Source organism: Alosa alosa, chromosome 14 (genome assembly GCF_017589495.1).
Source record: "Alosa alosa isolate M-15738 ecotype Scorff River chromosome 14, AALO_Geno_1.1, whole genome shotgun sequence".
NCBI classification, from domain to species: domain Eukaryota; kingdom Metazoa; phylum Chordata; class Actinopteri; order Clupeiformes; family Clupeidae; genus Alosa; species Alosa alosa.
The window spans coordinates 32,796,608-32,811,805 of NC_063202.1; the positions used below are offsets into that span (position 1 = coordinate 32,796,608).

The 15,198-nt window shown below is 40.7% G+C and overlaps 1 protein-coding gene across 1 annotated transcript in view; it reads left to right on the forward strand.

The window, feature by feature from the left end:
- The window catches only part of dnaaf1 (dynein axonemal assembly factor 1), a 72,106-nt gene that overhangs the window by 27,719 nt on the left and 29,189 nt on the right, over positions 1 to 15,198 (forward strand). Inside the window, exon 3 of the mRNA XM_048263546.1 lies at positions 13,895 to 13,986. Within this exon, the coding sequence (XP_048119503.1) occupies positions 13,895 to 13,986 (92 nt within the window). The remainder of the gene's footprint in view (positions 1 to 13,894; positions 13,987 to 15,198) is intronic.

The following is a 15,198-nucleotide window of genomic DNA, read 5'->3' on the forward strand; positions in this document are numbered from 1 at the left end:
GAAAAAGTCATCCTAGGCGCAGCTTTCCAATGTTGCCAACAGCTGAAGGATCAGGAAGGTCTACAAACAGATGCAGCTGTGGCATTTTTTATGCTGAAAAGCTGATGAACTATTTACCCGCACAGACATGTTATGGAGTATTTTTGTCATTTACACGACAGTAAAACCACAAAGTTAACGGGTCTTTATGGGCTCTTGCCGTCAGCATATTAGCAGCTACATGTAGCTAACACAAACAATTGCAGTGTTGTGGTCCTGGCTATTGGCTTGTAATCTTTTATAGTCATCGTCTCTTAGTTCATAAGTCTGTATTTCCTCATGTACTGTATTTAAAATCATGCGCCTTCGGGCATTTGTGTAACTATGACCCTTTTGGAGGTGAATAAAGAACGTAGAACTAGCTTGGGTAGGAAGCTGATGTGAGTGAGAGTATGGAGACTAGAGCTCATATAGTGCAACCTACACTAGCCTGGCTCGCTCTCGTGCATCTGAGTTTTCGCTCGTGCATGACTGCGCGTCCATGTTCTTCGAATGGGTGGAGTAAGGGCCAGCGTTGGAGGAAAGAGAGTAGGACCATTGGAGTATATTTTCAAAATCTGCCGGCCGTTTTGCGAATCCCATAATCCACCTTTAAAAACATTTCACAGGTCACAAATTCATCTGATCTTCACCAAATTTGACACAGACCATCTACAGTAAGCCTAACAAATGTTGTGCTTTTTGTAGCCATATCTAAAACCGTTCGCCCGTAAACAGCCAATCGAAATCGACAGCGTAGCCGCCAAACAGGAAGTGAGCTCATATCTCAGCAACCCTTTCATGTATCATAACCAAACTTGAAACATGGACTCATGACTCCATTAGACGACACTCAAGACATTTGGTGATCTTTGACCACTAGGGGGTGCTGTAATTAGCAGAAATTTGCATTTTGGCCTGTAGCTGCTGATGTGTATTATTCGGCCATGGAAGTCTATGGCAGCCCATAGAACCGTCTGGTAAAAAGTTGTGAAATTTGGGGACAGCTCCATGATTAATTGTTTATGTTGACACCTCGAGCGCTCTAGCGCCACCAACAGGTCAAATTTGGACACACGTCCATGCACGTAATCTTTGACCCGTATTCCCGATCTTCAAAAATTGGAATCCTTTGACCAAGCCGAGTTCAACGCATCCTATGACGTCAATTTCCGCCATTTTGGATTTGGTCAAAAACCTTTAAAAAGTTTCACGCCTCACATAGTTTGTCCGATTTTCACGAAACTTAGAATCACACGGCTTTAATTTGTATTTTTCCAGTCACGCTGCAACGACGCTGCAACAACCCAAACAACCGGCAGATGGCTCTTGTGAGCAGGGTGTCTCGTAAAAAGAAATGGAGCCTAAAAAACCCTACACAGACTTCACTACAGACTTCAGCAGACTGGTTTAGAAATAATTTAATAGCCAGACATATGCCTGCCCTAATAAAGAAATATTTGGTTAACTGCGAGTGAATCCTGTTTACAGCCGTAGAAGAAACGCAGGACGAATTAAACATTACGGTTTTCTCTGAGTGCAACGTTGATAGACAGACATCATTTGGACAAAATATAGAGCATATTAACCTCCGTTGCTCAGCCAAATGCCTTCCTGTTACGTCCTGTTATCACAGAGTTACAGGCGTAAACGATTGTTGATGGTCACAAGTTTACTTCATTAGCGTTTTTTTTTTTTGATTATTAAAGAGGGTTTTTTATTTAAAGGTCTGACTTCATGCTTATTCAGTAGAGCATTTAGTGCTCTCCCCAATCCCAGACGTTCACATTGCATGTTTGTTTGTAATGGATGCAAAACAGCCTATAATGCTAAGTGTCTATGGCGGGACACTATGTCTATGGTGGAACACTATGTCTATGGTGCATGCTATTTCCATAACCGCGAGATATGCGCTTCACCATGACAGCAATGAGTTGTTAACAGACATGAACCAAGACATATAGCCCAGCAGCAATCTATCACATACTTGGAAGTACCATTCATCATAGGCGCCGATTTATGTTTCTGTCAGTGGGTGCTCAAACAATTAAATGCCCGATACCAACGCCCGTGGATTGTTGTCATACGTTTTTTGAGAAGTAAATGTTGGTCTATGCATTTTAACACTTTAGGAAATCAACAGCGGCCGACACACAAAACGCCAATACAGTTTGCGGGAGCCCATGGGTGTCACCCCCGAGGACATTTCTTAAATGCTGTTAAGCAAAGGCACAATTTTTGTGCACTTTCAGTCACCTACACTAGGCCTAAATCACGCATGATCAATTACGTTTGACTCCTGAACAGTTTACGTAACTCAGAAGGTTAATTGTGTTAACCCAAATTCAAAGGAAAAACACTTTGCTTTCTTTTTATAAACAGAAATGATATTTCGTGTTGCAGTGGTTCTTAAACTTTGCCATATCCTACACGTCGTCAGTGGCACTCTCAGGTCCTTCTCATCTGCTAAGCAACATGAGTATTCCACTATAGCATTGCTCCTCATTGCCTTACTCCTTTCCTTTTCAGAATGTTCTTTCTATCCATAATCATAAGTCTTTCTTCAGTGAATTAGCAAGATACCATCAGAAGCCAACAATCATAAAACACCTGTTGCGCGCCCTCTCTCCCCTGTGCATGAAGCTGTCTGCGTGTTGTAGGCTAGATTTGCGTGAGTTCTTTATATCTGCTTTACTTTTGCGAGTTGCGACCACCTCATCACATTATTAGGCTATGTTACGTTCTATGAGGTATCAGTGTTTAGCTGGGTCACAAAACAATAAGCTTTTAAAATGATATTCAGGGCTATATACATTTTAAACATTCGGGGCTGAAGGCCTTCCAATAATTCTTCAGGTGGGAAGTGTCAGGAATTTTCATACGAGAGACGCTCTCATTGGTGGTTAGGATATGGAGTAGGGGATTGACAGCAACATAGCCAATCACATTATGAGAGATGCTGAATTTAACATCAACTGTGATGTTTGATCGATATTTTCTGTGGGTGCTCGAGCGACGGTATTCATGATATTTTGTCAAATATTGAAGTTGTGGGAAGTTTACATAATTTAAGCTGTAGGCTATGCTTCATTCGTCCCCCAAGCATTATAGCGACCCCCACTCACTGGGGTTAGGTGGAAGGTGTTAATAGGGCTAGGGCTGTCAAAATTGCTCAAAAATGACGTTCAAATTTTCCCTCTAAAATAAACATGTATTCGAATATATTGGAATATCTAGGCTATATTATTTGCGCATTATGTCAATGACGCGCATCACATCATCTGTTTTTAACTTTTTGGAAACTTTTGAATTAACTGAAAGAAGATAAATATTTTTAGTTAGTTTTGGAAGTTTATTTTTACGTAGCCTACAATGGCCAGTTCTGACAAAGCCTAAATTACTCGTTTTGAAACAATGAGTGAGCAGGCCGCGCGTTTGTATGGTTATATTGCTTGACAGGGGGGGATCCCAAGCAGCTTTCAGCCATAAGGCTACTTTGAGAACATTTCCTAATTCACCCGACACTAATATTCAAAATGTTGAAAACTATTTCGGCATAGCCTATACGCAGTTTAATTAAATGTAATGTTAATTGTAAACAAACGGGCTACTTGGTGAGGCTTGGCCTCACAGATGCGCTCGTGCCTTAGATGGCAAGAAAAATCTTCACGATATAGGCCTATTAACTGACCGCCCGATTCACGTTGGCTGGGGGGCAGGGGGGGCCATCAGACATTTGTGCCCAGGGGTCTATGAATTGTTAATCCGGCCCTGCCCCCAAGAAATCACACCTTTCCACCTCTGTGACAGCTTAAAAGAAGTTGAGAGGACTCCTAACTCACAGACCCATTCACAAACCGTTTTTTTGTGGCATTTCGCCATGTTTTGAAAACCTATACAGGAGCTTCCAATCGTGAGGAAGCAATTTTGCATTGTAGGCATAACAGTGTTTCCCACAGAATTGAATTCCATTTGTGGTGGCAGGTTTGCAGAATTAACTTGAATGCAACAGTTTTTAACAAATTAGCGCAGCATGGTTATGATGCTAACTAGATTTAAGCACAATTTTTAGTACAACCAGGAAAATCATTGTGTGGTGGTCAATGTTGATATTGTGGTGGGCCCGCCACAAATAAGTCAATGTATGGGAAACACGCCACCAACAACAACCAAAACTAGGCTACTCATTGTCAACATGTAAATTAAATGTAACGTTATTGTGAATAAAATTAAAATGTTCTCCTCTTTGCAAACGTAGGCATAGGCATAGTAACAGATTAATTTAATAATGTTACAAAGATACTACATCAGTCCGTATGTTTCATTAGGCTACAAGTACTAAGCTATTTGTTTGCCTTACTCTTGATTCATTTAGGCTAGGCCTTTTTATTCAGTTGTTCATCATCTTCCATCCTTGTGTAGCGCATGCATTCTCAGACCCATCACCTGTCACTCATCATCGTAAGGGAATCATTCCCGTTTTACAATCATCAGCCAATCAAGGTGGTCACTTCAGTCAAGCTTGTGCATGAGTAATAATGTCATCCATAGCAACGAAGACTCACTCTTAGTTTAGAAGTTGTAATTTTTCCTTACTAAGAGTAGGTCTGAAAGGCTTTGTGAATAACTTAATAAGAGAAACTCCTAGCTAAAATCTTTTATTGCTGTTTAGGAGTACTCCTAGTGGTAAGATAAAACGCTTTGTGAATATGGCCCCTGGTGTCTGTCTAACCCAATGCATAGCCCATTTACACAAAATAATGGTCGAATATTACTGATGATCATTGTTATTTAAGAACATGCAGTGCACGTAGAGCACCAAAAACATCTTGCTCGTAAAAAATCATCATACCGCACATTGTGGCGGGTCTGTTATTTAGTCTACCCAAGTAGCCTAAATCGAGGTAATGTTTAAATATGCATGATTTATTTTGTTATTGAATTTGTAGGCTGGGATTCCTCTCGGCAACAATTATGTTTAAAGGTAGCCTCCTGCTTTTACAGAAGGGCCGGCAGGCAGGCTACTGACAGAGCGATGTACCGTGGCAGAGCGACGCACAGTGGCTGAAAGTGGTACTAAAGTTTCACGCAGCTTTACGCCGCGTAATGCGCAACTGAAGTGGCCATTTCAAACGGTCGCTGTTAACCGAGTTGCTGATCTGTAGGATCACCTACAGTACGACTTCAGACTGTTCATTTCTTCCAGTGGTCTCCAGACTGCCAGGAAAACGTTAAATCCTCCGAGTTGGACGCAGCTGTGTGCCTTCATCATTGCCCTTGGATTATTCAGCCGGTTAACTAGATGCAATCAACTGGACTAATTTACTGTAACATGAGTTTTCTTTTTAAAATGTCTTATTACTATTATACTCCAATGGGAGTGGTCTGTCCACCACCCCCTGCAGACTCAGGCACTGCTCTTGTTTGCGTGCCTGCCCTATCCCCACCTCCCAGTCTCTCCAGCTCTTCATCCTGGTGACACCCAACGACCTAAACCATCACCACCTCACGCCCAACGACCTAAACCATCACCACCTCACGCCCTGCTCCCGCCTGACGCCTCCTTGCCTGTGCCTGCTGAGGCGTCCACGACTCTGACAGCTTTGACAGGGACATCAAGGAGGTGGTCATCCCCAAGCCCCCACCCCCACACCCCCTCAATACTAGTGCAACACTTACCTCCACCATCACAGGCTATCGTACCCCCACCATCACTGGATATTGCACCCCTACCCCACACAGCGATCACGAACAATGAGGTGACAATGACCTCAGTCAACAGCCATCAGACACACAGATCCCAGATGCACCCCTCCCCCTCCCCTCCCCTTACACCCCCCATCATCACAGGAAAACAAGTGAGCGCTAAACTAAAGAAACTGAACACGAGAAAGGCAGCAGGGCCTGACAGACTGTGTCCAAGGCTACTCAAGGCCTGTGCTGCTGAGCTGTGGGAGCCGCTGAAGCACATCTTCAATCTAAGTCTACGCCTTGGACAAGTTCCAACACTGTGGAAGACATCATGTCTCACCCCTGTACCTAAAAAGCCACATCCTAGTGAGCTTAATGACTACAGACCTGTCGCTCTAACATCACATGTGATGAAGACAATGGAGCGACTCGTCTTAGGTATGCTCAGACCCCAGGTATGCCATGCACCAGACCCGTTACAGTTTGCATACCAGGAGAAAGTGGGCGTGGACGATGCCATCACTTATCTTCTACACAGGACACATTCTCACCTGGACAAGGGGAAAAGTGCTGTGAGAATCATGTTCTATGATTTCTCAAGTGCTTTTAACACCATCCAACCCCTCAGACTGGGAGACAAGCTCTTGCAGATAGGTGTGGACGCTCACCTGGTAACCTGGATCACAGATTACCTGACGGAGCGACCACAGTTCGTCAGACTGAAGAACTGTCTCTCTGACACTGTGATCAGCAGCACGGGAGCGCCACAGGGAACTGTGCTCTTTCCAGTCCTGTTCACCTTGTACACATCTGACTTCTGCTACAACACTGAGTCATGCCACATGCAGAAGTTTTCTGACGATACTGCAATTGTGGGGTGTATCAGGAACGGGTAGGAGGAGGAGTATAGGAGCCTGGTGGAGGACTTTGTGCAATGGTGCAAACTCGGTCATCTCCAACTCAACACTTCAAAGACCAAGGAGATGGTGGTGGATTTCCGCAGGTCTAAGCCCACTCTGCTACCAGTCTCCATTGATGGGGTCAATGTCGAGGTGGTAATCACCTACAAGTACCTCGGGTCTCCGCCTGGACAATAAACTGGACTGGTCAGCCAACACTGACACACTCTACAAGAAAGGGCAGAGCAGGCTGTACTTCCGGAGGAGGCTGCGCTCCTTCAATGTGTGCAGCAAGCTCCTCAGGATGTTCTACCAGTCTGTTGTTGCCAGCGTCCTCTTCTATGCAGTGGTATGTTGGGGAGGAAGGACAAAGAAGAAGGATGCTGGGCGACTTGACAGGCTGGTAAGGAAAGCTGGCTCTGTAGTGGGAGCTGAACTGGAGTGCATCACTTTAATATCTGACAAAAGGACCCTGAACAAACTGATCAACATCTTGGACAATGACTGTCATCCACTCCACAGCACTATTGTTAAGCAGAAGAGCCTGATCAGCTGGAGACTTCGCTCACTGCCTTGCACAACAGACAGACTGAGGAAGTCATTCATCCCCAGGGCCATTGAACTGTTCAATGCATCACTTAAGGAAAGAGGAGAAATAGACTTCTCCGCATAGTCTGTCTGCCTCTTCACCACCTCCATGTCTTCAACTGTCTGTCCACTAGCCACTTTACCATTTTCTTCTGCCTCACTGTTTGCGTGCTTTATTAGAACATATGCACAACCCCTCCCTCCATGCCACAGCCAAACTGTGACCACACGTATACCTTTCTTAATATAGTTATTTATACATAGATATATAGACTTTATTCTTGCACTGTTGCACTGTTTGACTTACTCATTTGCACCATCACCATGACACTCATTCACAAAGAGCACCTTACCTTACCTTATGCACAGAGGACCACAGGCTCAGTCCCTGCTTTAGTCATTGCAAGCGCACCTGATTGATTAATTACCCACTATGTGGATACTGTTTTAGAATTGATTTAGATTAAGTTTTATTTAGTATAATTTGTATTTTAGTATATTCTTTATCTTCTACAGTCCTTATTGCTTAGTTGTGTTTTTTATATTATATACTTTTAATTACTTTTTCTGCTGTTAGTGAATGTGTGTGTATGTTGTCTGTATGCTACTGTGACCTTGAATTTCCCCTAGGGATCAATAAAGTATCTATCTATCTATCTATCTATCTATCTATCTATCTATCTATCTATCTATCTATCTATCTATCTATCTATCTATCTATCTATTTGTTTTTGTTTGTTTGTTATCCGTCTTGAATGTTTCACATGTTGTATGTTTCACGGGTACGCTGGCGATTACGCCGCTCCGTTAGGCATTTTTGTTATTTGTTTGTTTGGGTCTTGTGTGTGAAGCACTTTTGTTGCACTTTGTGCATAGAAAAAATGCTCTTCATGTTTGTCTGTAAGCACTTTGTGCTCAATGCTCAATGCAAAGTGATTTATAAATAAATATTATTAAGTGTGCTTGCAAAGCAGCACACTTATTGTTCTTCTTAAGTTTTCTTATTCCTGTAAGCCCGATTTTTGGCCAGCTCCTGCTCCAAGACCTTTTGAGATATCGCCACCAGTCCAACTCTGGAACGTCCGGCCGGAACCGGTGTAGTGTGGAAATTGAAAATAATGTCACTGACCCTTGTCATTCTTCCGCCATATTGGATTGAATAGAAACTAAGGTTTCACAGGTCACAAATTTGGTCCGAACTTCACGAAACTTGACGTACATGATCCGTACCAAGCCTCACAAAAGTTACAGAAAGGACTTTTGAGTTTTCAGAAGCGTTTGCCCGTCACAGCCAAACAAAATCGGCGGCGAAGCTCCGAAACAGGAAGTCGTCCATATCTCAGGAACACTGTCACATATCGATACCAATTTTGTATATGAACTCGGGACTCCAATGTGAGGGTGCATAAGCAAAAAAAAAAAAAAAAAGAAATATTCCAAAAGTTTCCAGCATTTGGCAAACCACCCTCCCGTATTTGGTAACTGCCACCTTTCACCTTTGCACTCCTATCACAATGCCTTCCAAGTATGCACAATGTCTCTGGGCAGCCTTGCCCAATTATGAAATCCTTGCTCAGCCATGGGATAGTATGGACTTACAAACTGAAATGTCAAGGAGCTATTTATTGCTGACGTAGTACAGTTATTTTCACATTGACGGTATTCAAATTAAATTTTTCATTATTGTTAAATATCATGATGGGAGAGTATTATTAAAAATGTTACAAGTATGCACATTCAGATGTTTACGGGCATTTAGGTTTTACTGTGTTGTTTTGTTGTAAAGACATGCAAGGCATTCTGGGCCATGTAATGAACAGTGGTCAGCAGCGCTCCATACATATTAATATGAATAGGTGAATAGTTCCTGTAAAGGACCACTTTGGAGTTTTAATATCTGCTGTTGATCTAATGAAATAAGTATGGGTTGGTTTATTAGTAAAATATGTTTGTAAATGTGTGTAACTTAATCTAAATGAATTCTATATTTCGTATGTGCCTTTAATGTTATTTGTATGTGATTGACTGGAAATTCTGTGCACCTGTAATGTTGAAATTTGTCCCTTTGGTGGCACCGTAGTTTGCACAAGGGAAGATGAGCTTTTAAATGGTAGCTGGCGGGTGTGAGTAGTACGCAGCTGTGTTGGGGCCTACAGGATTTTATCAGATTTCGTTTCATTCATGAACTTAAATGACTTGACGCCCGTTTCATGACGGAAGAAAGGACTATCATATATTTTGCATTCCTTGGTGAGTTATTTAGGAAATGTTTGCACATATGTATGGTCTATTTTGCTGTGTAATTAATGTGTCGCTCTAAATGTTTGTTCACGTAATGATGTTTTGTAGCCGTGAAAGAAAGTGTGTGATGTTTGTATGTATGTTTTCAATACAGTTTTCACGGTGCTAAGGTGACGATGATGGATTAAAAGTTGAACGTATGCTGGTTTGGCGAACTAAATAAAGAACACCTTATGCATCAGTCGAGACTCTCTTTTTGGATCCAAGGGCTGCTACAGTTCCCTCTTCAATCGCTCATTGAAGAGGGAACTATGATAAAAAGATTGTTTTCCTAAAAGCATGGAGTTGACAAAAGAATAAGCAGGAAATGTCACGTTAATGTTAAATCAAAGATCCTTGATTACTAGCAAGATAGTAACTAATTGCTCTATGGGAGCAAAACGGGACAGTTCCGGTCTGCATAAGCGTTGTGTCACCTTACTCACTAAATAAACGTTCTCTCTTAACAAGCAATAAGAGCAGATAAACATAATTGTGTTCAGTATTATTGTCTATAATCATGTATGATCCCAATGAATCGTTCTTTGGGATATGGAATGATTAATTTAATTAGTCTGTGAACCGAGCTAGATAGCTAGCTAACGCTAGCTTAAAACGCTATACAAGTGAATGGGAGTAGCTATGGCAATACAGCTATGCGCTAACAAGTGACTAGTAGTTGAAGGACTTCGCTTAAACTTAATATACTGTTGCAAGTTCACTTTAGCTAATGTCAGTATTGTTATTCAGCTAGTTGTCATTTAAAAAAAAAAAAAATACACTTTTCCATTTAAAATGTTACCTTAGCTAAGTGGCTAGCTAGCATGCTAACAACCAGACAGTAACCGGCAGCAGCATGGTCTAATATTAAGTTATTTTATTACAAATCCAAACACTAAAAAATTACACTATTAGGCTTGAAATGATCACAAACACTTACAGATTATGACAAAAATTTCCAAATAACCCTCAACAAATCCAGAAAGACATAATGACCAATTTATTGGTAAAATTCCACAAGTCTCCATTGACATTAGTGCAGCAAGGGCTTACTCTGGTCTGCATAAAGGGGGATTTCCCCCCTCCCCCTTGCAATAATCGAATGCGGAAGTTGTCGAATGTTTGCGCCTCTCGCTCCGTTTTAACCCTCTCTGGTTAAATAGCCTACATCTGAACGCTAGGTGGCAACGTTGTATTACATTTCACTAAATACGGTGTGAGCTTCACAAGTAAGGAAGGTGCAAATATTATGTAATTTATCATGGGAAATTATTGGAAATATTATTTCTTGTTTATTCTAATTGCAAAACACACACATCCATTCTTAAATCACACGTACACTTTTAATACCTTGAAAAGACCCTAATTTCGTTTATTTGATGTTGCCTAGCAACGCAGCATTCAGAGCAAAGATTCTAGAACAGAGCTTCAGAGAGACACCTTTTGAGTTCGTGGCCAAGTACCTAAAATATCGGTTTCCATGTGTATGTGCTGGATGGTGTGCGTCCTTTATGAAAGTAAGTGTTTTATAGAGTTACAGACATAATGAGTCATGTTGTAGTGGTCAACATAAATGTGCCTCTTCTGTTATTAGAATGCTAAGCGGAGAAGCATGCTAAGCAGAAATTTAGTATCATTAATTTCTTGTGTGGCTAGCTATAGGGAGGAGATGTATGTTGCTAATTGGGATTTATGTTGTTTAGCGTAATGCCATGGTCATTTGATATGAGATGCTTGCACTCGTAACTTCGTCACTTGTAACTTTAGGACTGCTATTTAGCACTTTAGCCCTAAAAGTAGTCTAAGTCTGTGACCGCTTAAAAGAAGTGGCGAGGACTCCTAACTCCTAACGCGATGTTTTGAAATGCGTCTACTATTGTCTACAGGAGCTTCCAATCGCGAGGGAACTTGCATTGTAGGCATAACTAAGGGATGCAATAACACCACCAACAACCAAAACTAGCCTACTCATTGTCAACATGTACATTAAATGTAACGTTTCATGTGAATCAAATTAAAACGTTTTCTTTGCAAACGTAGGCATAGCATATGGTGACAGATTCATTTAATAATACTGCTGTGTGAATCACGGTTAGTGCGAATGAAGTGGCCACTTCTTAATGGGACCCACTGTATGGAAGTGGGCTAAGTAAAATAGAGATGTTTCAAATAAGATAAGGTTAATCAGAATTCTACGAAATGCCCGCTTGACAACGGCAGAGATAGAACTGGCCTTTGGCTATAGCAACCATCCATTTAGAACGATTGGCCTTCATAGCAACCAAAGATCTGAGCTGTGTTGCAATGTGAGGCAAAGTATAGAAAGGTGATGAAATATACAGAGACAGGTCAAGAAATATGGTGCAATGTAGACAGTAGTATACAGTTGATTTACAGACGGTGGTTTAGAGTAATATGAAGTATTCCTTTATTCTGAGATACATCTGAGATAGGCTACATCAATAGGCTCTCAAAACAACCCCAGGCTCACAAAACAATCCCAAACAGACATAAGGTCTTTATAGAGCAAATCCATATAGATTATTTGTCAAATAAACCAGTAAAACATAATTTGTCAGATGGAATATATAACATTCACACTCATAGCTCATATTTTTGTGAATTTCAGTGAAAAAGTACCCTGACAAACAAGCAGCTTTTTAATGCCTTGGTCATATTTCATAATTTCAATTCCTCTGTAGGTTACCTGATAGCCCAGTTTGACAGGCGCAAGACGTGTGACATTATTTATTTTTGCAGCCAATCACTGCTGTCATTTTATTTTATTGATTTGATCTCAGTCATAGAAGGTAAATTCGAAGGCAGGCCAAAGGTAAAATCCAACGAACCGCATTCAACCCGCAAGCCAATAGTTGAATAGCCCTCTCCTAGAGCTTTTGAGATATTGCCACTGCTCCAACACTGAAAGGCACTGTTACAATGCCTGCATCAAGCCAGGTTCAGCATAGCGTATGCCACTGTCTGCTCACGTTGGTGACCGGACCAGGGAAAGCACACTTTCGCAGTTCCCGCCGGAAATGCAGTCTAGTTATTATTATTATTCAAAGTAATGCCCACTGTATGCGTCTCATGTAACTGCACTGCATGGAGTTGCCATGACAACTTCAGCCTATCTTCTTGGCCCCCTCATTGCTGCTTGCAGCTATATTTTGTGAATGTTCTTGTCGCCCTCCCAGAAGATACACACATACATGCACACACATACATGCGCACTCACACACACACACTAATATTGGCAACGCAGTTTTACTAACTTAATTACGAATGCACTCACTACCTAGCCTGACGAGCCAGACCCACATTAAAATGTAGGGTCTGGGCACTCACCGTTCGCAGTGCTCAGTCCGAGGGGCGGGATAATCAGTTGTCTTTCAAATTCCCTCTGCACGCAATAGGATTCCCACCAGCGGAGCTAGTTGGTTCAAACATTTGGTTCAAACATTTGCCAACTTAATAAAAGCTTAACTCGTGTCACACTGTTCGCCAACAGCAACATCCATCTCATTTGTTTTCAAGTAGCAGGGAATTCAAGCCAAACCCTTGCAACTCTGCCATCAATCATTATGTTAAGCCCACCTAACGACTCTATACACGATTTCATTGGCCTGATTGAGTTTCGATTTCTGGAGCTCACAAGCCAACAGAGAGTTGCTAGACTAGTAATTTATGTAATTTGAAATGTAATTTGCTGCTGCTAGGGGCGCGTCTAGATTTCTAGGCTACTCACTACCGAAACATTTAGAATTTTTATTTTACACAGGTGAATATTTGGGGCGTCACGATTAAATGAGTCCTATGTCGCGGAAATCCATTTTGAGATATAGCGAGGGTCGAAAAAATGACTAAATTATGTATTTTCTAATTTCACCACAAACACATTTTTCTAGTGCTTATAGATTTGCACTAATGTCCTCACCTCAAAACCAACTATAAAAATACAGTCTCATTAGACTACACAAAACGCACATCTTTTTGAATGCATTTAGTGTTATGTGACTCACTTAAATGCGGAAAAATGTGTTTTCATTTTACTTTTGCAAAATAGTGCTATTTTGATGTCTGGAAAAACCTCATGCAAGCGTTACTTAAAACGTTTTTGCGATATTTGAGTTCCACATGTTTCCCTTAGGCCTACTCATTTTTATTTTGTATTTTAGATTTGCAGATTTTCAGGGTTAACACACCTACTGGTTCAATATTTTGTGTATTATGTGAATGAGGTTTTTGACTGCAGCATTTAGAATTTTATCTAAATTTTCAGATTTTTAAATTCTCTATGCAACTCCAATTTCCTTTATGGTTGGAGAAATATTCTATATACTGTGTAAAGTTATCTCCACAAAGGGAAAACTTATTTTTCAGTTAACATACCATGCTGTTTTTTGCTTTTATTGAAGGATCACAAAAGAGTTTCTTCTGCGCCACTGTAAAAAGAATAAACTGTACATCACACCAAGCCTGAATGATGCCCTTTATTTACACTACAAAGGTAAGATTGCTGTTTTTGCATAATGGGCCCAGTGCAACAAATCTTGGTGTATTAATTGACAGTGATCTAAATTTCAACAGCCACATGAAAGCGATAACTAAATCGGCTTTTTAACCCCTTAAAAAATATTGCCAAACTTGGAGGGCTTATGTCAAAACATGACTTAAAAAAAAAAAAAAAAAAAACTCATTCATTTATTTCCAGCAGGGTTGATTACTGCAATAGACTGTTCACAGGCCTTCCTAAAAAGACTATGTGGTCAAGGAGTACAATGTTCTTTTCCAAAACTCCCCATACATGCAGAAATACAACAATACATGTACACTTCTTGGATATAGCATGTGACCCATACGCCATACGCAAGTCATGTGGCTACTCCAAGTAAGTCAGATAATTGGTCAATCACTGATTCTTGGGAATTTGGATAAAACAGGTTTTAATTTTGAATTTGAACATCTGAAGGTATATCATTATAGACCAAGGTCTTGGCTGTTCAGCAATGTACCGGTGTCAGCTCCCCATTTTGTATATTTTTCATAAAATAGGTGTTTTTCCAGTTATTACTTTGTTTTTGTCAACACCGTCAGACACAATAAAAATCTAATTATTTTTTATTTATTTGGTCTAATATGTATTTAGAGTTTTTAAATCATTATCTGGCATTCTTAGTACACACATATGCTGTTAAATCACTTTTGTTCCTTTTTCATACTGTTTCACGTGTACTCCTTTAAAAGATCTAACATCATACAAAGTTTACTATAAGCTTAAATAGAAAAAAATATGTTTTTTTATTTAACAGACATATTTTTGTATTAAAAGACACTATTGCTTTAATAACTCAAAAGCACTGGAGAAACATACTGTAAGCATATTAATTTAAAACAATTAAAACTCCCTCTGACGGTGGGGACTTTAGAACTGACGGTGGTGACAGTGGCCTCATTAGTGGATTTGATCCAGCAAGCCCACTATTGTTCTTCTTAAGTTTACTTTATTTATTTATTAGTGGGTTTGATCCAGAAAGCCCAAAGCGGGCTTGCGGAGCAAGCCCACTATTGTTTTTCTTAAGTTTTCTCATTATTATTAGTGGGTTTGATCCAGCAAGCCCACTATTGTTCTTCTTAAGTTTTCTTATTAGTGGGTTTGATCGCTGTGGGAGCAAGCCCACTATTGTTCTTCTTAAGTTTTCTTATTAGTGGGTTTGATCCA